The sequence below is a fragment of the Mercurialis annua genome, linkage group LG7, assembly GCF_937616625.2.
Source record: "Mercurialis annua linkage group LG7, ddMerAnnu1.2, whole genome shotgun sequence".
In the NCBI taxonomy this organism is placed as follows: Eukaryota; Viridiplantae; Streptophyta; class Magnoliopsida; order Malpighiales; family Euphorbiaceae; genus Mercurialis; species Mercurialis annua.
Window position 1 is genome coordinate 35,283,887 of NC_065576.1, and position 25,267 is coordinate 35,309,153.

General features: G+C 33.3%; 2 protein-coding genes across 2 annotated transcripts; one reads left to right on the top strand and one right to left on the bottom strand.

The window, feature by feature from the left end:
* LOC126657547 (uncharacterized) lies at positions 1-3,715 on the top strand. The gene is made up of 4 exons (XM_050352252.2): positions 1-190; positions 1,073-1,132; positions 1,523-1,938; positions 2,733-3,715. The coding sequence occupies exons 2-4, from the start codon at positions 1,090-1,092 to the stop codon at positions 3,543-3,545; spliced, it is 1,272 nt and encodes a 423-aa protein (XP_050208209.1). The 5' UTR covers positions 1-190; positions 1,073-1,089; the 3' UTR covers positions 3,546-3,715.
* Positions 3,716-23,744: 20,029 nt separating this feature from the next.
* LOC126657094 (uncharacterized) lies at positions 23,745-24,350 on the bottom strand. Its single transcript, XM_050351721.1, has one exon. It carries the CDS (start codon positions 24,348-24,350, stop codon positions 23,745-23,747), a length of 606 nt encoding a protein of 201 aa, XP_050207678.1.
* Between the last annotated feature and the right edge of the window lie 917 nt (positions 24,351-25,267).

Below are 25,267 nucleotides of genomic sequence, written 5' to 3' on the forward strand. Positions count from 1 at the left end.
CCACACAGAAACAAACCCTGAATCAAGTCATCTCTAAGAATTCAAAGAAACAAAAAATAATTAGAATTGAAGCGCTGTTTGTTGTCTCCCCACTGAGTACCCAATAACCAGAGAGACTTCCTCGGGCTCCGCGCTCCCTCAATTACCTTCACATCCCCATCTTTCATCTTCCTCTTCACTCTTATCTCAGGTTTTCATGCGATCTCTGCATGTTTTTCTTTTACAAAACATACGCTTTTTGGTAGATATTGGTGGATATATTGTTTTCTTTTTATTAATTCAACAATTAAACTGTTCATTTCATTCATTCTTTTGGGTTATTCTTGCAACTGGGTTCCGTTTAGATTTCAAGATTAGTGCTTTGTTCATGGATCTTTAAATTTTTTGTTAATTTCATGTCTTTTTTGTTCATTTTGATCCTTCATGCAAATTTGCAGTTTGTTTTATTTTTGTGTATTTTTTTCCTTTTGTGGCTTTGTTTTTCTTTTTGAAGAGATTTGAGTTGCTGATATTTGAAAAAGATCCTCAATTTATATGGTTTCTTGCAAAACCTTGTTGGGCAAGTTAGTGTCATACGTAGCTTTGCAGTTGTATTTTTAATGCTCAACTGTTGAATAATGTCATTAGGTGTTTATTGATGCATTATTAGCTCGTTAATTGCATGATTAGCCAGATAATTTCTGTTATTTTATAGAGGCTATGTCTTCCTTTTGCTAATTCATATTTTTTTTTCTTCTAAATTTTAGTGTCTACATTCTTGGTTTGTAGACAATAATAATTAACTAGGTAGATTATTCAATCAACGTATCCCGTTTTGGAAGTGTGCCTGACACTTGGCGTTCCAGACATGAAACTTTATTTTTAAAAAACCTTAAAATAACACCAGTTTGCCGTGTCTGTATCCAAGTGCCCCGTTTTCCCGTGTCTGTGTCTGGCTTTCGAATTCAATATTTGTGATATTTATTTCTTTGCAATGAATTTGCTTTACGTTGATGGTTTTTCCCTTTGTGAGTTAAGTCAGGTGGTTGTTTAAGTTTTAAATCTATTAACTAAGCTTTGTGTATTCTTATAGGTTGGTTGGATGTTGCAATGGTGAGTATAAGAAGAACCAAACTCAAAGGACCTCGTAGTGGTATGCTCAAGCTATAACTCTGAATGCCAGATGAAAATTTTCTCCTTTCATTTTGAGGCTAACTGTACTTCTCATAATGTGGATATACAGTGATAGATACAATGTGGTTGATTTGTTTTTGTTGCTTTGTAATTTTTTTTTCTTTGTATGTAAAGTACTTGAAGCTATGTTCGAGTCCTATATTTCGTTTCTTGAAATGCTTTTGAAACTCCAAAACTTTTGGACATATCTTATACAAAATATTGTCTCGCTGTTTCTCAGTTCAGTAGTTTCCTTTTCCGTGCAATGCACTTTCAAGTAATTGTTTTGGTTTGGTATGCTTGAACTGTTGCTTCCATCATATGACTTTATCAGTGGTCAAATGTTGATGAGATATAATGGATTTTGCAGTAAGAAGTCCCCCATTAGCTTCATTTCGCAGTATTCCACTCAATAATGTTCCTGAAAATCCTGCCCGAAGTCATAAATCTGCCAATGTACAGCGCATTACCGAAAATCCTGAGCAGAGTCGCAAGCCTGCCAATGTACAGTGCGTTCCCGAAAATCCCGAGCAGAGTCGCAAGCCTGCCAATGTACAGCGTGTTCCTGAAAATCCTGGGCAGAGTTGCAAGCCTGCCAATGTACAGTGTGCTCCTGAATATCCTGGGCAGAGTTGCAAGCCTGCCAATGTACATCATGTTCCTGAAAATCCTTGGGAGAGTTGCAAGCCTGCCAATGTACATCATGTTCCTGAAAATCCTTGGCAGAGTTGCAGGCCTGCCAGTGTACATCTTGTGCCGCCGTTGCCTTCCAACCAAGTAATTGAAGTAAGGATTCACAATGTAGTTAATATTGCCAAAGTAGTTTATTCTGATTGCTGAAGTAATTGTAAGCATGTATTGTTTAGTAGTTTTCCCCAAACTGTTTCACACGTCATCTTGAAATACATGCCCTAGGTTATGTTAGAAATTGTGACCTAAGTAATTGCAAGTATTACTGCTATTAGCTTTATGACATTTTCTGGGGGTTGTTGAAGGAAGGAGCGAATGGAGGAACAATAGAGAGGAATATTAAAATGCTGAAGAAACTAATGGGACAACAGTATTAATATTGCTGTGAACGCACCCTTGTAAATGAAATTCTGGTGTGAACTTGCCCAAAAACAAGAAGTTAGAGCATGAGTTTATTGATAATTACTGCCATGCATCCTGAAATAAAGATAACAATTAGTCGATCAGTCAGGTATACTCCAATAGGAACTGATAACTGGGGCACTGTGTTAAACGGAAACTTGTTGAGTCTTACATGGTATTTCTCTTTTGTTTTTGGAAATGCTTCTAAAAGTTTGAAACTTTATGTTTATAATCTATTCTTGTAAAAATGTCGCTTTGCCATCCTTCCCGTTTCCATGTAGCATAGCTGGACATTCTTAGGGTATAGTGTAGCAATATGATATATTATTCATAGATAGGAAGATATTACTAAATGCAATTCCTTAGGAGGGAAATACACTGTCTTCTTGATTTCTAAATGATGCGAGATAAGTTAGCATTTATTATCTTTCTGCTTAATAAGAAAAGCATAATTTAACCGATGGTTTAATTTGAACACTGTGTTGCAGGTCGCGGAAGAAAGGGACTTGAGAGCAAGTCCACCTGCTAAGAGACAAAAAATACATGCCAAAATAAACCCAGAGAATCCCATGGAAGTTCATGCCTACCTAATGAAGCTAAAGGAAGATAAGAAGTTGGATCTTGGGCCACTGCGAAGAAGTGAAGAGATGCCGGTGAAAGAGTGGATGGAAAAGTGTTATCCCTATATATTCCGAGTGTTTCCGCAGAGTCCAAAAATGTCTTTCCAGTTTCCTAATGAAATAAAACAAGATGAATTCTTATATTCCCACTACTGGCTTTTTCTTTTTGAGGTACGGAACATAGCTTTTATGGACCATCGTGTCTCGCCAGATTTCGTGGAGTCGTTAGGTAAAGTGATGAAAAATTTGGAGACGCAAGGTTTTGACTGTCGATTTTTGAGGTCGGAATTGTTAGTAGTAGGGTACATGATGAGGAAACAGCAGGAAATTATGTCGGCTGAGAAGAATATGATTGCCAAGAGAACTGTAAGTTTAGAAAAAGAACTGCAAGATTTGGCAAGAAAGAAGGAAAAAGAAACAGAATTGAAGGACAGAGGGAAGGAACTCGAAGTCGGCAATGATCCTGATATCAAAACACTATCCGATCAAATGACTAAGCTGCAAAAAGGCGAACATAAAGGAGAAATAGCGGTCAATAAGTCTCCATTTGCTCCATTAGAAGAAGAATACGTCGAAGTAATTCTGGAACGACATAAAAAGATGTTAGCATGTAAGGAAGAGGAAGGAAAAAGACTTGATCAAGTTCTAGACAAAATAAAGCAAATGTATCAGAATAGATAATAAGCTTCATAATCTTGTAGCAACTTCTTTCATTTTTATCTATTTTTTGTAGGATTATCCTGTATAGTTGTCTTCAACCTGAAAACTAGCGATGCTGACATGTGAACTAATATGTATAAGTTAGTGAAATTTTTTCAATACCGCCCATCTGCGGTGGAAAATTTTGTTCATCATAGCTGTTGAAGAAAATTCAGACAAGTTGATGGTTTCTCTGCAGCTGATACCAGACTAACATTTACGAGGCAGGGGGATGCTAAGTTTTAATCTTCTGGCATTGTCTAATATTCGAGGTAATTGGACCGGAATTCACATTTTTGGAAAGGTTAGTTGTGCAATCCGAGTTGCATCATTTGGTGCTTCATTGTCTATCAGAGCGCGCATTGGTGATGGTGGTGATGACGTTCTCTGGTATGACTAGAGGCAGAGCGGTATGACTTGCCGAATAATGGTGGTTATTTGGTTTTGGAACGCTTGTCTACATGGTTCGATGTATGAGCTTTTGAAAAGATTAAAGTGGTGATATTTGAGATGAAGTTTTTCATGTGTTGCCTTCTATATTCTTAGAAGTAGATTGATGACTAGATTGTATGAGATCTGCAAAAGGCTCCATATGAATTGGGTGTGTACATTGGCGAAATCGGATTTTTTTACTCATGTGGACAACGTTACTTGATCGAACGATATATTGTTTGATTTCTTTTTCCATCACATTTAGTTTAGATTTTTGAATATGTCATTTGAGGTCTTTAAGAATAAAAAAATCATTAATTATGGCAATTATTAAATATTAATTCACTTTTATGTAAGTATAAAAAATTAAATTAATATTAAAAAAAATAAATAGTAATTCCTAAAATTATCTTAATATTTTAGGAAACTATAATTGTAGTTTCATTTTACAAAAGTTGTGCACAAAGAAAAAAAAGTGTAATGCTATATTCGCAATGATGAAAAAGTAATTAAATAAAAATAAAAATTAAGTTCCAAAAATGATAAAAGTCATAATAAGAATACAACAAATAAAAAGATTAATGTCAAGAAAATAGAAAAGAGAGTATGTTCATGTTTAGTTGTAGAAAACATTTTTTATTTTCTGTTTCCATTTTTCTTCTCATTTTCTCTATTTTTCAGTTTTTTGTTTTTCAAATAAAAAACTAAAAAATCAAAATTTTGTTTGCTTATGTAATTTTTTTTTTATTTTCTATTTTCTATTTTCTAAAATTAAACAACATACTACATCTTTTTAACGAAATTTTTGTATTTTTATTTTTCGTGAATGTTGTTTAACCTCAGAAAATATTAAAAAGAATTGAAATTCGAGTTTTAATTATTTAATATTTAATTTAAATATGAGGAGAAAATATGTGCTAACGAACTTTTTTATATCATGATGAATATGTATGATTTAATTCGAAAATAATATGGTTGGATCATTGATTATGTTTAAAAATCGCACCAAAAATGAACCGAGAGATTTTAGGCCGGTTCAATTTTTTTTTTGGAATCAAAAATATCGGTTGGTATATTTAAAAAAATATATATTTTAAATTATATACTAAATATGTTTATATAATTCATTGTTAATATAATTAATTATATTAAATTTATATTAAATTTGAATTTATTTTAATGTATTTTTTAATTTTTCGAAACGGGTGCAGCCAAAATTTGCCGGTTTAAAAACGGTCCGGAACAATTCAAGAGTCGGTTTAGGGCCGGTTCAAGTATTTCTCAAACTGTGAACTATAGAGTTATAAACTGTGGTAATTTCTACATGCAAGTGTTTATTAATGATTAAAAAAATTCATTATATTAAGATTGAATAAATATTGATTCTCGTTGTTAAATTCTTAAATTAAATTTTTTTAGTATTTTTTGAACTTGTTAGATAGAAATATCAATTAGAAAATTGTGTTTTCTAATAGTTGATTTTAATAAAGGAAAAGTGAGAAAACATGTTTTTGATGTTTTCCAACCATTAGTTATGATATGGAAAATTATGAAAATTGTTTTCTAGTTTTTTAAATTAGAAAATAATACAACTAAACATCAGATTCTGTTTTTCAGTTTTCTTGGAGTAATTTTCTGAAAAACAGCCAGTATTTCCCACAACTAAACAGAGTAGTTTTAAAACAATCGTTAATAAGTAATTTAGTTTTGAAACTCCTTGAGAAACAAATATTTACAAAGATATCAGGCAAGTTTTGGAAATTTTCTGAAAAATGGAAATAAATATATTCACAAAAATTCAAAAAATAATACGTAAAAATCACTACAATGTATTTCCAAAAAAAAAAAAAACAACCAATTAAATGCTAAAAAATATTGAAAAAACTCTGAAAAAACACCAAAAAAACACTTAAATACATTAAAAATATATAACACATGTTGACCATGATGTTGACCACCGTCCCAGCGACTGAAATTTGTTAGACGAGAATCCAACAGTAGTTTTATGGTATTTTTCAAGTGTTTTTTTAAATAGTGTTTTTGTAAATAAAAATAAAACAAAAGTGTATATTTTTTAAAATATAATTTTTAAAACTTGGCAGTATTTTAAAAATTAAGACTTTTCTTTGATACAAAAAACAATTAAGACTTACCCATCATATTATTAATTTAAAAAAGGCTGGGGGAATCTATTAAAGAAAAAAAAGTTGAGAGATGTCAATTATAACAGAAACTAGTCGTAATCCCGCGCATTTGCGCGGCTCAATTTATATACAATTTAAATTGTAATTAATTTTTTCAAAAAATTAAACTAATAATTCCTAAAACTAAAAAATTTAATGTGTGAACTTGTAGTAAAAATAAAAATATAATCTAATAATTTAAATGATGAATCGTCTCTACATTTTATATTTTTAACTATTTTTTTATCAAAATTTTATCTTTATTTCTTCAATAATTTTCTGATAATTTCATCAAAAACCACATTTATTTTTCACTTTTTACATTTAAGTATCTACTTTGTTAATATGACATATGAATTTATAAAACAAAAAACTCAAGATTTAAATTCTTTAAATAATTTGAATTTTAATTGCAATATAAAAATTATTAAAGCTAAAGAAAATGATGTTAAACTATTTTTTTCAAGTATTTGTATTTCATCTTATTACTACTGCTACTACTATAATATTAACTGTAGTCGTGCTAATTTGATATTGTTTTGTCTATTTTTTATAAATGCGATGCCATTTATATAAATAAATATGAAAAACCAAACAATAATTTTGAAAGTTGTTCTAAATTAGCTACATAGATGGAAAAATCAAGTATGACTAATGTATAAAACTTTAAATTAATATAAATATAATTTCAATTCATTATTTGAAACTATAAAAGATATATTATTTAATCAACTTAAATTTTTGTACATGTAATTCTAATTATATAATAATGTCTTAATTAGATTTAAGTTTTTGTCAAAAAAATAAAATAGAATAAAATAAAGATTAGAATCAAGAGGAGATAGTTAATAAATGAACACAATGCTGCCGATTAAAGGAATGATCACAAAGTAACCAATTTTTTTTCTTAAAAAAAACACTCATCAGCAAACTATAAAAACAAAAGCCAAAAACATGTATACTATTCTTAAATGAATTACAAGAACTGATGGACACCAATAAAAATATAGCATAATTCTAAATTGACAATTTTTTTGCTACGAATTAGGAAAATATTAATAATAAAAAATTAGCTATTAATTATAACTTTTAATAATTAAACATGTATTTTATTTAAATTTAATGTTCGTAGTTCATACAAATACTCATTCAGTATAAGTATTTTATTCAAATTGAAAAACTAATAAAATTATCTTCTAATAATAATTATTAATAATTAAATAAGTGGAAAACTAATGAGATTTAATTTTTAGTAACAACTTTTAAAAATTAAATAAGTGCTTTATCTAAATTAGAAACTCATTAAAATGCTTTTTTGATCCCCTCAATTATATAAGGATATAGATTTATAAAGAAACATGATATTCAAATTTTTAAGATAATTTGAATTAAGGATTGATCTAGTTAAGTTGCAATTTTTTTGCTATTATAATTTTTTAAAAAATTTATATTTACATCAGATAATAACTTTGAAAATTTGTCATACTTTATTTTATCATTTATTTGTCTTATCTCTATTTTTCTCTTAAAAGGTTATTAAAATTTATAAAATAATTAATAAATAAGTAAAAGCCATTTTTCTTAAAAGGTGAATAATATATATATATATATATATATATATATATATATATATATATATATATATATATATATATATATATATATATATATATTATTTAAATTATTATAATTTTTAGTTTTGAATTTTTATATTATGAACGTTTTACTGTTTACTGTGTATTTTTGATAAAAACATGATACAATTGTATATATAGCTAATAAAGTAATAAAATACTTATTTTCAACACCTATTCAATACTACTTTATTCTATGGGCATATTTAATAATTCATTATTCAGCACTAATAAACTAATACAATACCTACATATGGACCATATGCATTTTTAACAATGTCTAATGTTTATTTATATAATCAATAATTTTTAAAATAGATTTTCATTAATTAATAAATTATTTAAATAATTTTTAGTTAATCATTATTGTCACATATACGATATATTTATGATAAAAAATTAATTTTAAAATATGTTTGTAAGTTTATTTTGTATGAAAAAAATAAAATAATAGTTCAAACGGAATTTCATTTTTTTAGATATTAATTCGTTATCTATTTGATTTACAAAATTCTCAAACTCATATATAATTGAGTTTCTTCTAAAAAAATATAATTGATTTTGGTTAGTAAATATCTACCAAGAAACAATTTACAAAACTGAAAAACTCGTAATTAACATAAGAAAATTTACCTGCTCTAATACCAGAAGCAGCAAAAGATCGTCTAAGGCCTATCTTTTTTATGATTAAACATGCTCCTATAAAAGCACCTGATGATAACGCCAAAATAAACCCAACTAAATTGTGTTTGGAATATTTATCCAAAAAAAATTGTCTTTGAAATTACCCATTTCAGAATTGTAAATATCTTATTTGGTTGTGAAATTTCTTCTTCTTCTCTGTTTTCTCATTCTACAACTCTTAATATTAATGTTCACACAATGGAGAAACAATTTTATACAAATCAAGAAACTTAGTGCAAGTTAAATAGTCATTTAGAAATTAAATTCAAATAGGTCTTTAAATAAATTAAGAAGTTTGGTATAAGTTAAATAGTCATTTAAAAATTAAATTTAAATAGGTATTTTTAAAAAGATGGGAACTCATCAAATTGCTCTATTTGGTGAGATTGAATGAGAGGGCTCCGTTGGTCCTCTCAATTATATAATATATAGATTAATGATTTCAAACTATATTTAAAAAATTGAAAATCATAATAAATTAGATATTAAAAATCTAATTACTTAATTCTTGAAAGATTTTTTTTCTTATAAGAAATTTAAGAATTTTAATTTATTATTTTGTTAGTGTGAAATTTGTATAGTGAGATACCATAAATAATTTTTCGAACTTATTTACTGATGAATTTATTTACTTATGAAAGATCCAGTTTTGAAAAACAGCCGTTTGGCAACAAGGGCTCGTACTGGAACTCGTACTTAGATTAAATTTCTTACATTGAGAAATATGAGGCAACTTGTCTTAAATTAGATTAGATTAGAAGTCCACTGACTTGTCTCTTTGCGAAAGTGGAACAAATTTGTACTTAGCTCATGGAAACATATTAATGTCTGATTCCGTTTACGGCATTTTGTTTAGTAATCATGATGAGATTTAGAGTAGTTATGACAAATGTGTTAAAATATAAAAATTACTACCTAACTATTCATTCTATGGGGCAACATATCATTTTCATCAAAGTTTAATCATCCACGCTTTGGTATTTATTTATTTTAATATAAATAAGTAGTGGATAGATTATTTATTAAAATGCATTTATATAAATAAATCATTCTCTTATGATTAAATTGTATAGTTTTAATATAATATTATCTCATTTAAAATAATATAATTTTATGAAAGCTAATAAGAAATTTCAGTTTGCATAGGATGATTGTTTCTGCAAAATTTGAAAATTATTTTTTCAACTGATTCAGACATGCAAGATAATATATTTTAGTATTTTATAATATATACTTCTATCTAGATGTTACGGTCCCTGCGTCACAGATCGAGTTGTAGGATGATTAAGAGAGAAATCACCTTGTAATTCAGAGAACAAGGTTTTTTTAGACGGTTTTCTTCCTTTACCACCTAATTTAATTGAATAGAAATAAATGAATTAAGGGCCCGTGGCGAGAGAACCCTAGGATCTATTTAAGAAAACTAAATATATATTGCCTTTATCATTTCATCTTAAAGTTTAAATACAAACATGTCAATAACTGACAATAGATAACTGACATATAACTTCCTAATAAAATCCAAGATAACTAAGGCCAGGGGCTCAAACTCAATCAACTCAGCCACATTTATATGCTCAAGCTTATAAGAGGTTTACTCATGGAAGGAACAAGAAGAATGAAGAAGAAATCAAATGCTGATTCAGAATATATAATTTAATTATTATGTATTTTCAGTAATTTGTTCAGTTGTTGTATTTAATTCTTAAGACAATTATCTTGGATTTTTATTAGGAAGTTATATGTCAGTTATGTATTGTCAGTTATTCACATGTTTGTATTTAAACTTCAAGATGATTTCAGCAGCAATTTGATACGTTCTTACGGATGTATCAGGAAGATAAGGCCAAAGACAACGCAAGGTTTCGTGAGATGGCGAGTCGCTTTGAGGACCTTTCTCGTGAAATCTCAGTCAATAGGGAAAATGAAGGTAGCAGCACTAGCCGTAGCGGTAGAGAACGACGAGCAGAGAATGTGGACAAGGGTACTTTTGTTCCTAAACACTCTAAATTTGATTTTCCACATTATGATGGTGCAATTGATCCATAGGATGGATTAGCCGCTGTGGACATTTTTTTCGGCATCAACGAACGTACGAGGAAGCAAAGGTTGGTCTAGCTTCTTTTCATTTAGAGGGTGATGCACAATTATGGTTTCTGAAACTGGAGAAAGACAGGCCAAATTTGATTTGGGATGAATTTAAACACCAATGCAACCTTCGTTTTGGTCCGCCAATCCGGAGTAACAAATTGGGAGAATTGTCGAAGTTACGTCAAGTTGGATCTATGGAGGACTATCAAAGGAAATTTGAGCAGTTAGCGGCAAGGGCGAGTTAACACAAGAACAAGAAGTTTAGATTTTTGTCAGTGGCTTATAAGATTATATTGCGGTGGAAGTAGAACTTCATCGTCCTAACGATCTGTCGAGTGCTATGAATTTAGCGAGGTTATATGAAAGGCATGCGAGTTGGCGGCGTCCTGATTCAGTGCCATTAAGGAGAAATTCCTTAGGGGCAACATCAAAATCAAAGTTTGTTAAACGTCTTAGTAGAGCAGAGTTAGAAGAAAGGAGAAGTAGAGGCCTTTGCTACAAATGTGATGAACTTTATACCCCGGGTCATCAATGCAAAAAAATATTTTCATTACAAGTTTGTGAGGATATGTGTTTCAAGGAGGGGATGGAGAAGAAAGGGTCTTCGAACAAGAAGACATTTAAACACCAGGGATTTCAATTCATGCCATCAATGGAGTTTTGTCTGCTCAAACTATGCGAGTACATGGACAGGTTAAATCTGTCAATTTGGAAGTATTGATTGATTCGGGAAGCACTCACAATTTGATTGATGCAACACTGGCAAAACAATTGAATCTGGATTGGAGGAATTATGCAGATTTACGTGTTATGGTGGCTAACGGTGAGAGATTTTCCTCTCCAGGTTTGTGTTCTAATGTTTTATTACGTCTGGGCAATCATCACTTTAATGTGGACTTATTCCTTTTACCTCTTGGAGGAGTCAGAATTGTATTGGGAGTCAATTGGGTCCTATTCTTTGGGATTTACATGAGATGCGGATGCGCTTTAATTGGCAAGGAAAGGAAATGGAATTATATGGGATGCATGTGGTTCACTCTCCTACAACTACTCTTTTATCCACACAGATTGCGACTGTCAATGGAGAGTGGGAAGTTCAGCGACTCTTGGCTGAATTTGAAGATTTATTCATGGATGTCGAGCAATTTTCTCCACAACGTAAATTTGATCATCAGATTATTTTGGAGCAGGGTACCAATCCGGTTGCTGTTCGTCCATATTGCTATCCTCATGCCAAAAAAGATGAGATAGAGCGATAGTGTGCTGACATGCTAAATAAGGGAATAATTAGGCATAATCAATCACCATTCTCCTCACCAGTGCTTTTAGTAAGGAAGACTTATGCAACATGGAGGTTTGTGTGGATTATCGCTCATTTAATGCTAAAACATGAGTCAAGGATAAATTTCCAATTCCGGTAATTGATTAATTGTTGGAGGAATTACATGGTGCCCAATTTTATACTAAATTGGATTTAGTGTCGAGATTTTTTCAAGTTCGAATGCAAAATCTTGATATGGAAAAGACAGCCTTACAAACTCACCACGGTCACTTCGAGTTCTTGGTTATGCCGTTTGACTTGACAAATGCACCTTCCACCTTTCAGGCTTTAATGAATTCGATTTTTCGCCCCCATTTGTGAAAATTTGTGCTTCTTTTCTTTAATGATATACTTATTCACGGTCGTTCATGGGTTGAACATATGCGCAACCTGCAAATTGTGCTTTCTCTTCTTCGGTAACATAGCTTTTTCCTCAAACGATCCAAATGTTTGATTGCTCAATATGGGCATATCATATCTGCAAATGGTGCGGCTGCTGACAACAATAAAATTTCTGCAATGCAACAATGGCCACAACCAACGTCAATTCGTGCTTTACGTGGATTTCTTGGTCTAACATGCTATTACTGTAAATTTGTTCATAGGGTCATTGCCGCACCCTTAAATCCCTGCTCAAGAAAAATTTATTTGTTTGGAGTGCGGGGCTGGTCAAGCTTTTGCAAAGCTCAAAACAGCCATCATGACAACTCCAGTTCTCGCACTACTAGATTTTGACAAAAGGTTCATTGTAGAATGTGATGCTTCAGACACGGGTATTGGGGCTGTACTGAAACAAGATGGTAAACCTGTCGCCTTTTTCAGCCGTCCACTAGCAGCCCGTCATCATTGTTTACCAGCTTACGAGAAGGAATTAGTTGGGTTGGCTAAGGAAATTATGCATTGGAGACCTTATTTATGGGGAAGGAATTTTCTTGTGAAGACGGATCACTACAGTCTCAAGTTCCTCTTAGAACAACGAATTGTTACATCTCCTCAACAACGCTGGGTTGGTAAATTAATTGGTGTTGATTTTGCAGTGGAGTATCGTGCCAAAAAGGAAAATATAGTGGCTGACGTATTGTCTCGCTAATCTGAAGGTGGCAGTATTGCAGCTATCTCCATGCCACAATTGGGTTTATTTGATGTTATTCGGTCTGAGATCATAACTTTACCAATTTTACAACAAACTGTTGCAAATTTTCAAAATGGTGAAGCAATTGGTCCTTGGAATTTTCGTGACAGCTTGTTGTTCTTCAAAGGACGAGTTTACTTATTAGATGAGTCTCCTTCAATTTTATCAGCCATCTCTGCTGTTCATAACCAATATCATGAAGGGTATGAAAAAACATTAAAGAGGCTTCATGCAGATTTTTATTAGAAGGGCATGAAGCAAATGGTTCAGGACTTTGTCCGTTCTTGCATAGTCTGTCAAAAGAACAAATTCGAGCAACTTCAGCCTGCAAATTTGTTGCAACCTTTACCTGTTCCAAGTCAGATATGGCCCGACATCTCAATGGATTTTGTGGAGGGACTTCCTTCTTCGTGTGGTAAAAATGTTGTCTTGGTTGTCGTTTATCGTTTCTCCAAATATGCACATTTTGTGCCTCTCGCTCACCCGTATAATGCTATCACTATGGCTCGCTTATTTTTTTGATAATATTTTTAAGCTACATGGGTTGCCGAAATCTATCGCTACTAATCGAGACGTTACTTTTACGAGTACATTCTTGCGTGAATTATTTCGTTTGAGTGAAACTCAGTTATCTTATACGTCCTCTTACCATCCGCAATCTGACGGTCAAACTGAAATCGTTAATAAAGTAATGGAGATGTATCTTCGTTGCATCACTGGAGATCGTCCCAGAAAATGGTTGCTTTGGCTGTCTTGGGCTTAGTTTGCTTATAATTCTAGTTTTCATTCCTCCCTCAAGGCCACTCCTTTTGATGTTGTTTACAGTCGATCTCCGCCCAAGTTGCTGTCTTATTTTCCGGGAGCTTCCCGCATTGAAGCGGTTGATTATGAATTTCTTACTTGAGACTCTGTTTTACAAAATCTTTATGATCGTTTATTGGCCGCTCAGAATCACATGAAGCTATGGTATGATTCTCGTCATCGGGGACTTGAGTTGAATGTTGGTGATATGGTTCTCCTCAAATTGCAGCCTTATCGGCAACTTTCTTTGGCTTCTCGGAGTAATCGCAAACTGGCATCTTGTTATTATGGACCATTTTACTTACTTGTACGAATTGGTCAAGTGGCTTACTGTCTCTAACTTCCGGAGACATCCAAACTCTATCTTGTCTTCCATGTTTCTTGTTTAAAGAAGTTTCATGGCAATAGTAGTGCTATTATTACTCCCATTTTACCGATTCTTTCTCGTGGTCAAGTTCGACCCACTCCTCATGCCATCTTAGACAGTCGGCTGAAATCTGTAAAATCAGATATCTTAGTACATTGGGAAGGTCTCTCCCCTGCGGATGCTTCATGGGAAGATGCTGCAGTAATCCTTGACCATTACCCGGACTTCGGGCCTGAGGTCAAGCGCGTTTTGGAGGCAGAGAGTAATGTTAGAGGCTCGAATTCAGAGTCAACACAGCCACGTTTATATGCTCAATCTTATAAGAGGTTTACTCATGGAAGAAAATAAGAAGAAGGAAGAAGAAATCAAGTGCTGATTCAGAATATATTGTTTAATTATTATGTATTTTCAGTAATTTGTTCAGTTGTTGTATTTATTACTTAACGCAAGTTATCTTGAATTTTATTAGGAAGTTATATGTCAGTTATTGATATGTTTGTATTTAAACTTCAAACATGTTTGTATTTAAACTTCAAGATGGAATGATAAAGTGAAGTTTAATCAAATGCCCATTATCAAGAAACCTTAGAGAAGTGAGAAAAATATGGAAAATATTGTTGAAATCATGCATGTTATGGATAAACATGGAAGAATGAAGAATGTGAAAAGTTGAATAGCAAAAGGATGAAGATTAAAAGAATATGCTTACCATGTAAACTTTTAAAGAATAAATCAGCTGAATTTTTTTTTGAAATTAGAAAGTTAACTGCTTGAGATTGAGAATGCTTTGAGCTTTTAGCTATGAAGATACTCATTATATAAGTAAGAAAAAGGCTACATTACAACCCCGAACAAATTTCAAGAAATTAGCCCAACTGCATAAATTTTCAACTTTACAAATTTTGTATCTAAGTATTCAATTCTCAATTACTTGGTATTAAACCAAACCCATTAAATTGCTTGTTTGAAGTCAATTTCACACACTGATAATTGGAATTCGCTCCCTGACACGTCCACATTCTTATGTTTACATTTCGTTGTAGCCAAAAACCTAACAGTTTATTGTATTTGTTTTTACTATTTTTTGGCATACATGTTTACATATATTTTTAATTTTATATTAAATTATTTAATATTTGTCTGAGTTGGTTGAGTAAAATTTAATTCCTTTACATTGTTATATAGTATAATATAGTTAAACAAATATTTTTCATTTTATTAATAAAAACATTAGTTCCTTCTAATTTTTGGATGTAAAAAATTTAAATTTAAGTTAAATTGTTCCAATCACTGTTTTAAAAACCGGAACAGACCGGCCGGCCGGTTCAACCGGTTAAAGCGGGAACCGGTCAGTTGTCCGGTTTTTTAAGTCCTCAAACCCGGAAATCTGGTCCAACCACATTTACATACTTTTACATATTTTAAAAATTATCAAAGTCAAACTTTTAATTTTATTGCCTTTTAATTTTATTTTATTTTATATTTATACTAAAATTAGTAAAATCAATTAAAGGATGTGATTTTATTTGATTTATTTAGCATTTGGTAAAAGAATTATAATAAATGAATTTAATTATTAAAGAGTTTAAAATAACAAGTTCTTGATATTTAAGTCAAATATATTACTTATTCCCATGTTAATTAAAGTCAAATTGTGTAGTTGGATAAGTATGAAATGAAATCATTAATTTCCGAAAAAATTAGATAAACTTGAAAGGTTTAGCCTTTTACAAAATTTTCATAAAAGGTTTCACATTTTTTAGTCATTTAGCCTTTTATAAATATCAAAAAAAAGTTATTTTTAAGTCATGTCCAACTCCTCTTTTTTAAAATAACTCTTACGTAAAAAACAGAGTAAAACTTTCTTGCGCAAATAACTCTAAAATCCCTCATATATATCATAATTTACAGTTTAATACCTCTTTTTTGACATTAAATAATTTATTACTTCACTTTTGATTATATAAATTAGACATGAGAGAGAAGTGACCAACGGGTGTTAGGCACGAGCAAATATATTTGAGTCACTCGTTAGCTGCCCCTCCCCCTGCTAAAGAATTGTGTCAGTTTGGAGAGCCCAAAAAGTGGCAGGGAGACCGACACAAATTCTTTAGCATAACAGGGGAAGACTTTCAATCTTTTTCTTCCGAAAACTCCATTTACTGGTGTTTCACTTTATCGACCGCTTTAAGAACGTGTGGAGGAAAGAACCAGCAAGGCCGGAGATTTGCCACATTCCACCATAATTTCTTCTGTTAATTATTTTATCTTAAATACGATCAAAAGAACAAAAACCGTATCTAAAACGACGTCGTTTTATAAAATAAAAAACCCAAAAATAATATATGGAAACCTTCGGTCGACAGAGATGAACCCATCGTTTGGGTTCACCTGAAAGAATCCTAGACGACTCTGGGTTCGCCTGAAACGAACCTAGATGTGTCTACGTTCGTCTCAGGCGAACCAGGCGATGGATTTGCCCGAGACGAACCCAGATGTATATGGTGCACATGGGTTAGCCTGAGACGAAACCATATATTTTTGAGTTTTTCTTAGGCGTGGCACAGGTGGTTCCAGCAGGGCGATGGCGGCAAGTGACAGAGGTGGTGGTAGTTGTCGGTAGAACTAAGGGAGAAAAAGGACAAAATGATAAAAGTGTCAATTGAATCCTGATTTTTGTTTAATGTTTAAAATGATTCAAGGGTATTTTATGCTTTAAATTTTTCATTTAGGGTTTCATTAGATTTTCTTTGCTTGAATGTTTGCCGTATGGAAAAAATAACTGAGGGCCGTATTGTTAACGGAATTGAAAGTGAGATAATAAATCTTTTGATTTTCAAGTAAGGGGTGCCAAATTATAAATTATGACATATATGAAGGGGTCTTAGAGTAATTTGCTTGTTTTTCTCCAAGTACAAACTTTAACTATAACTTTAAAAGAATATTTTTACCATTTCACCTTTTAAACTACTCTATTATTGGCCGGTGTTTTACAAATCAAACTGGTGGCTGAACCGGCGAGGCCACCAGAATCTGATTCGACCGGTTTAACTGATTCGATCGCCGGTTGAACTGGTTATGTACATTTCAAAAACAATTCAACGTATTATATTTATACTATTGTTGCCTATTATATTCTACTACTCTTTACCATTTTCTTATAATCTTATTAAAATTTCTTTAATGTAAGAAGCAAGACTTTTATATTTATAAAAAATTATGTGTAATTTGAGTATAAAAGAAAATATAAATCTTTAAATTATTATATGTTTATTTCTATTATGAAAATTTTATTTTTATGTTTCTTATTTTGTATGAGATTTTTGGTTTTTTAATTAAATCTAATAAATTCGCTTTTTTTTTTATCAAATTTAATAATCTCACAAACCCCATTTAAAATCTCATATATAAGTGCCTTTTTTAACATATTCTCAATTTATGTCTATTTTTTGGAATGAATTTTAGTATTTTTTACTTTTGTTAATCTAAAGTCTTTTATTTATAGATTTTTACTTCAAGTTCTTTTCAAACTCCTAATATATAGTCCTTTCTTAAATAAATTTTTTGTTTATGTGGCGCTGATGTGTGGCAATGCCACATCAGCGCCACGTAGGCACATTACGACACATCCGCGCCACGTAGACGTCACATGAGCAAAATTACATAATTGAACAAAATTAAAACGAAATCATGCGTTTCAGGGAAATTGGATACAATTGAAAGGTTTGAACTTTTGTGAAACTTTCATGAAATGTTTGGCATGTTTTGATCATTTGGCCTTTATAAAATGACAAATATTATGCACCAATAGAGCAACAAGTATTATGGTTAGGAGAAAGTAGTATTCAAAAGATAAATATAGGCCTTCACTTTATTCGTTCTACAACAATTTTCGGGAAGTTAACTTCCCGGGAAATATAGTTCCTAAAAAGTTAACTTTCCAAAAAGTTTAATTGATGTTGCTAATTTTGATTTTTATTTTTCGGGAAGTACAAAATTTATTTTAATATAATATATTATATTTTTAATTAAAAGATATGATTATCCTATGATAAGTTTTATATTGTTAAACAAATAAGATCAAGCAATAAATAATTAAATTTTTTCTTATTGATGGAGTCTGTCTTCTGAATCGGTGAATGAGACCTGCAAAACAGGGTAGAAGCTAACCGGACGGTGGTGGTCCGATTAATTCTCCGATGCTAAAGTCAGTTTAGAGCTTTGAGCAGCGTTTTTGAGTATATAATGTAGTTGTGATTTTAGGCATATCTCATGCTTTTTTTATAGTAGCTGAATATACCTTGTAGAGTCATAGTAGGTAAGTGAATTCTACTTTGTAGGGATCGAGCTACTTTGTAGGGATTCACCCTAATTTGTCGTGATCTACCTTATTCAGACATGAGTCCTATTTAGGAACGTCTTCCTAAATAATCTCGTCTTCCTAAGATAGAGCTTATCTTTCCATGTTTGAAGATTGTGTCCAAATAGGAAGATACTTCTACATATGGCGATCTATCCGAATCCCGGATTAACGCGCATTGGGCGGATCCTATGGGATTCGGTCTTCGTCGGTATATTGGCGAATCTCGAGGGATTCGGCGACTTCTTCATATATTTAGGTCTTTATTGGGAGTCCGGCATCACCCGAGAATGGATCTCCCGTGACTCGGCTCCACTGTAACTATTGTAGGATTAGGTATCCATCATTAGCCCCCCGCAAGTGAGCTGAAGTGATCGGTATTCATGCCTTAGTAGATTTTAGCTCTTTTGGAGCTGAGTCTTTCTATATTCTGGGCGAGTCGCTTCATATTATAGGCGAGTCGTTTCGTATATCGGTGAGTAGCAATTCTTCTCCAGTAAGATTCTCTCTATTGCCACGTGTTATTTATTTAATGATTTGGTAAATGTTCGTCTTTTTGAAACTCTTCGTATTTAAACTCTTCATATTTCTATTTTCTCTTTTTACTTCTATTTCGAAATTACTCTCATTACTTTCATTTCTTCAATTATTTGTTCCTTGTTCTTCATTTGCTTATTCTATTCTTCATAACTTGTTTCTCCAGATTTTCAGGTATGTTCCTTCTTGTTTGTTGTGTTTTGAAGATGTTGAAGATGCTTTTCTGCTTTCTTTATTTTCTCGCAATCGTTATTCTGGAAAATGCTTTTCTGTCCTTGATGTTCTTCAATATGTTCTTTAATATATTCTCTGTTTGATCTTTACTTTGTATTTATGTTTGTGATTTCATGTTCTAGGATGCCTCTTAGTCGAGTGGAAGATGCACGCACTACTATGACTATTACCAGATCAGGGCTTCGTAGGAGCGAAGTCTTGGATATTTATTTTAAATATAGTTTTCTCTTTGACTATAGGGTAATATTACCTGGTGCCGATATGGCTGCTTCCGATTCCCCTGGTTCATCTTGTAGGATGGTTGTTTTTGAAGAGCAGTTCACCGCTGGTCTTAGATTTCCCTTAGGGTGCGTTTGGATAAGGGTGGATTTGGATTTGGATTTGGATTTGAACCAAATCCTTTATTTGGATTGTAAAATTTATTGGATTTGGATTTGAGTCAAATTCAAGTTAATTTTAACACATACAAAATTGAGGATTTGAAATAACTCCTATAACCTATGAATTTCAAATAATCTCATTATCTTTATTATATTAAAAATTAACCGATTGAATTAATTCCGTCGAAAATCGACTATTACCCGATTCAAATAGAGAAAAAACTAAAAATATTATCCAGCCAATATTTTTCCGATTTTTTTTTTCAAAAAACATTTTGTGGAGGAAGCTGTTTCTCCTTTTCTGAGATACTCGTCGTCGCTGTCCGACGGTAATTTTTTCCTGATTTATTTTTTGAAGGATCAGACTCCTCCTCTTTCGAGGTACCCGCTGCCATCGTCCGACATAAATTTTTCTGAATTTTTTTAATCCGCATACTTTTCAAATTTTTGTTTCCGATTTTTTCCGGAATTTTTTTCGAAGGTAATTTTTTCCGGAATTTTTTTTCTAAAAGATTAGATTCCTCCTCTTCCGAGGTAACCGCTGCCGGCGTTAGACCGAAATTTTTTTTCCGACAATTTCTTTTACGATTTTTTTAATCCACATATTTTCCTGAATTTTTTTCCGGAGGATCAGACTCCTCTTCTGAGGTACCAGCTGTCGGCGTCTGACCGGAATTTTTTTTCGATAATTCTTTTCAAGTTTTTTTTAGACAATAGATATTTTGAAAAAAAAAATTTCCGAATTTTTTACCCGAAGGATCAGGCTCCTCTTCCGAGATACCCGCTATGTCCGTCTGACAGAAATTTTATTCCGATAAATTGTTTTCCAAATTTTTTTTTCTAGAGGACCGGGCTCCTCTTTCGAGGTACCCGCAGCCGCCATCCGACTGAAATTTTATTCCAAATTTTTTTAATCAACATATTTTTTCCGGAGGATCTGGCTCCTCCTCTTTCGGGGTACCCGCTGCAGCCGTCAGACAATTTTTTTAGGAAGAGATTCTGAGATACCCGCCGCCACCCCCCACATAAATTTTTTATTTTTTTCTAAAAAAATTCCAAATTTTTTGAAAAACCAAAATCCATCAGAGGGCGGCGGCGGATATCTAGGAAGAGAAGGAGCAGGTTTCTTCTGAGGAAAAAAAAAATTCGTCGGAGGGTGGCGGCAAATACCTTTGAAGAGGAAGAGCAAGCTCCTATTTTGTGAAAAAAAAATTGGAGGAAAAGTTTAAAAAATTATTCGGATTAATTTTAAAAAATATTTAAAAATAATTTAAAAAAATTGGAAATTTTTTATTTTGAAAAATTATTTATTTCAAAATTTCGGTTTGGTTTTATTTAAAAAGAAAAGAAAAACATAACTGTTTGGATAAATTTAGTTTTATAAAAAATTTTGTTTTTCGGTTCGATTTTGAACATAAAAACTTTAGTTAAATTATAATATAAACCAAACTAAAAAAATTAACCGGTTCAATATTTTTTGAAAAAATTATTAATTTTAAAGTTTTAATTCTTTTTTATTTTGAAAAAAAATTGGTTTGATTCGATAAAAAAAGATATATTTTTTGAATTATTATTCAATAAAAAATATTATTTTTTTCAAAAAAATTGAAAATTAATTATTAGTCAAATATTATATATATTGAGAGTTCAAATTTTTTTGTCCATCCAAACAATAGATTTGAAATTCATCAATTTGAAATGTAGGATTTAAAATGTAAAATTTGAAATCTAAATTCCAAATTCAAATCCATGTATCCAAACACACTCTTGGATCCATTTTTGGTAGAAGTATGTAGGGATTTAAGAGTTGCCTTGGGGCAAATTTATCCTGGTACGATTAAGGTGGTGCTTGCCTTTGTAGAGGCGTGTAGGCGTCGGGGCTATGCCCCTTCTCTTAATGTGTTGTATTACTTTGTAGATTTTAGAAAATGTGACGGTTGTTTCGTCTTTGCTCTTGGTAGGAAAGGGCGGTCCCGTGTTTATCTTCCTTGTTTGAACAGCCGCTGGCGAAGGCGTTTCTTTATTGTTTATCATAATTTTGCTTTTCTTCATTTTTCGGATGGTTTTTCTTCTCATCAAGTCTGGAGCTGTCCGTCTCCTTTAAGTTTATCTGAGTCGACATTTGCTTCTGATTTATCATCCCATAGTGTCTTTCAACGTCCTGTCTTAGATGTTTTAGTTAATAGTTATCTTCGGCATCGATGGTTTCCTTTGGAGGATCCTCCTCGAGGCCTGACAGATCTTTGTTACTCCTTTCTTCAAGGTATATTTATTTGTTTTTAAGTTTACTTGATGTTTCTTTTTGTAGGATGTCTTCTTCTTCTGATGATTTCCTTTCCGGATTTAAAGTAGATTTGGATGTTCCAATGGGCGGTCTCGAAGCTCACATCGCCGAGCCTATTCCTGGCGACGTCGAAGTTGCTGTAATTCCTGCCGAGGCGGTTGTAATTTCCGTCGAGGCAGTATTGCATGCTGGCAATGGTGTTATTGTTATAGACGACGATGACGCGGTTAAAAAACCGACGTGTGACGAGGCCGTTACGTCTTCACTTCCCCCTTCAGCACCATTGGCTGTCTCGGAAGAGGCCGAGGAGGTGAATTCAGGCGGGTTGATTGTTGTTGATTCGGAAGAAATTTCTCCGAGTCAGAATATGGATTCTCCGTCTAGGAAAAGACGTCGAGTGAGTAATGACTCTCCTTCAAGGGAGAGTCTTCCCGAAGGTTCGTCTGCTCCCAATCTAGTGCAATGGGTTGAAGGTCACGATCCGGCAAGCTTGCTGAATCCTAGGGTGTTGGCGGAGTACATCAGGACTTTGGCGATTCCTGATGACATTACTTGGTTCTGTTCTAGGCCAGGACAGGAACTCTCCGATCTTGCTTGTTTTCATGGCTTCTCTGTAAGTTGATTTTTATTTGAGTACTGTTTGTTGAATTCGTTATTTCCTTATTTATATTTGGTTTATTTTCTTGTGTTGTAGGCTCTTCAGTCTGTTTTGGTGTTGAACGAACGCCGTCAGTGTGCTGAGGAGGAGGTCGAGCGTCTATCTTCTCTTCTGGCGACGTCTGAGTCTGAGAGGGCGAAAATGAACGCATCCTCAGAGGAGCATGATTCTCTTTTATCGCAACTTAAGGCGCAGGATGCAATTAATGACCGCCAAGTCAAAGTGATCGAAAAGAGAACTAATGACTTGACTCAGGAGATCGAAGAGCTCATTCAAATCAATACTCTTGTTGGCGAGGAGAGAAATAAACTAAGATTAGAGGTAGAAGGGCTTCATATCCGTCTACTTGATACGAAGGCTTTTTATTCTTCTTTGATTAGCGAGTATCGCCTTGCAATTTGGAGGAAGCTTCTGGAGCAGAACCCAAATATTGATCTTTCTGGAGTCAACGGGTTGGATCCTCAAGCCATCGCTCGCGATCTTCTTGATAAGATGTCTAAGGATCGTGTTAAATAGATTTTGTTTCTTTTGTATTTTATTTTTTCTTATTGTATCTTGATTTCTATTTGTAATTCGCGATTTATGAATATATCTTCTTTTTGCTTCAGTATGTGTGCTTCTGTTTTATTTAATGTTTCCGAGTCGATGCTTGATTTAGATATTTGTTTCGCTTCGGGAGTTACTCTAAACCCCGTTTTAGCGTTTTTTGTTTTGACAGAGTTAATCTAAACTCTTTTATTTGAGTTAACACTCGTAATTTTGCTTTGAGTTAATCTAAACTCTTTTTTGGCGATTTGCCTTTTTCTGAGTTAATCTAAACTCTTTTTTGGCGATTTGCCTTTTTTGGCGATTTGCCTTTTTCTGAGTTAATCTAAACTCATAGTTTTATTTATTGCTCATCTTTGATTTAATCATTCATGGCGGTTCTTGATTTTTGTTTCTTTAGTGATTCGTCTGGCTAATCATATAGTAGGGAAATTGAACTTTCATTGATAAAAAGACTGCATACAAAACATTAAAGATAGTTTTGACGCCATCGGGTAAGATATAAAATCGTTACTGGCGATGGGTCGTTTTTCTTTCCTATTCTTCCTTCTTCTCGGTCTTGTTCTCTTGAAGATCTACCACGGACTCGTCGTAGCATTTCTTAGCGATATTCTGATCTCCTCTCAGCGTCACTACTCCTTTTTCGGTTGGTATTTTCATTGCTAATGCTCTTATGCTAGTTACCGCAGCTGAGTCATGAAGGAAGGGTCTTTCGAGGATGGCGTTGTATGTTAATTCCATGTCTACTATGTTAAATAGCGACATGACTTTCTTGTTGATTCCTCTCTCTGGGCCGATTATCACTTCCAAGGTAACTGCTCCTAGCGGATTGATGGAGGGGCCACCGAGTCCTGACAATGGAATCAGGACTCGGCGCAACCTCGATGCGGTTCCTCCAAGCATTTTGTACGCCGCGTTTGTCATAAGGTTCACTGCACTTCCTTTATCGATTAAGATTCGCTCCATGTTCCAATTCTCAATGATAGTAGTTACCACTAAGGCATCGTTGTGAGGTGCTTTGACATGTTCATAATCTTCGACATCAAAGATTACGGGTGGCATGTGAGTTTCTCTGATGTTCATCACTTCTCTCCTTTGCTTTCTCCTAATTGTAGAGCTGTTGTGTCCACCTCCATTGATCATATGTATGGTTCCCAGTATCTTGGATGGGCGTTCATCTTCTTTTTCCTTCGGTTTGTCATCCCTGCTTCTTTTTTCTCCTTTGTCATTGCTCTTCTCTTTTCAGGCCACGAATTTCCTTAATTCGCTTGTGTCGATCATTCTCTCGATCTCGACCTTCAAATCTCTGCAGCTATTTGTTTCATTTCCATAGTCTTCATGAAAATTAGCAGTATTTTCTCGTGTCCCTTATCTCGGCTTTCATCTTCGGTGGCCATACCACATTCTTGACGTTTTCTTTGATCCACATGAGGACGTTAGTTCGGCTGGTGTTCAACGGTGTGAAGTTGTTCTCGTCATCTCTGGGGTCATATCTTGGTTCGTATCTTGTCTGGGGGGCGAATCGCCTATTTTCTTCTGGCCTTCCTTTCCTATCGTCGGATTTCGACTTCTCTTTGGACTTCTCTTTCGATTCTTTTCCTTTTACTTCTTTTCCACGAATCGCCCTTCGCCCTTCGTCTAGCTCGAAGTATTTCTGGGCTATGCCCACCAAGTTTGAGAAAGTCGTGGGTTTATTGACCAGTAGCTTGTCTACCAGTTTTCCAAATCGTGTTCCTTCTCGCAATGCTTCGGTCGCCATATCGACGTTTAGGTTGTCAATCTTCATAGCTTGCTTGTTGAACCGTTCGATGTAGCTTCGTAAGGTTTCTCCTTCTTCTTGGATGCAGGATCTCAGGATGCTGGTGGTAGTTTTTGCTGGTATGTTTGTGAGGTATCTGTTTAGAAATTCCGTTGAGAGCGAAGTGAAGCTCTTGATTGATCCTGGTTTCAACTTGTTGTACCACCTCTGGGCGGTGCCCGTGAGCGTGGTTGGAAAGACCCTGCATAAAATAGCGTCTGATACGCTGAGTAGCCCCATGGTGGCCGTGAATCTGGATGTG

What these genes read in the sequence shown, in the direction of transcription:
- LOC126657547 (XM_050352252.2), top strand. Translation starts at nt 1,090, where the DNA reads ATGGTGAGTATAAGAAGAACCAAACTCAAAGGACCTCGTAGTG. An exon ending in ACTCAAAGGACCTCGTAGTG is followed by an intron (nt 1,133 to 1,522) that starts GTATGCTCAAGC and finishes TGGATTTTGCAG; the next exon opens with TAAGAAGTCCCCCATTAGCT. An exon ending in CTTCCAACCAAGTAATTGAA is followed by an intron (nt 1,939 to 2,732) that starts GTAAGGATTCAC and finishes ACTGTGTTGCAG; the next exon opens with GTCGCGGAAGAAAGGGACTT.
- LOC126657094 (XM_050351721.1), bottom strand. Translation starts at nt 24,350, where the DNA reads ATGATCAATGGAGGTGGACACAACAGCTCTACAATTAGGAGAAAGCAA.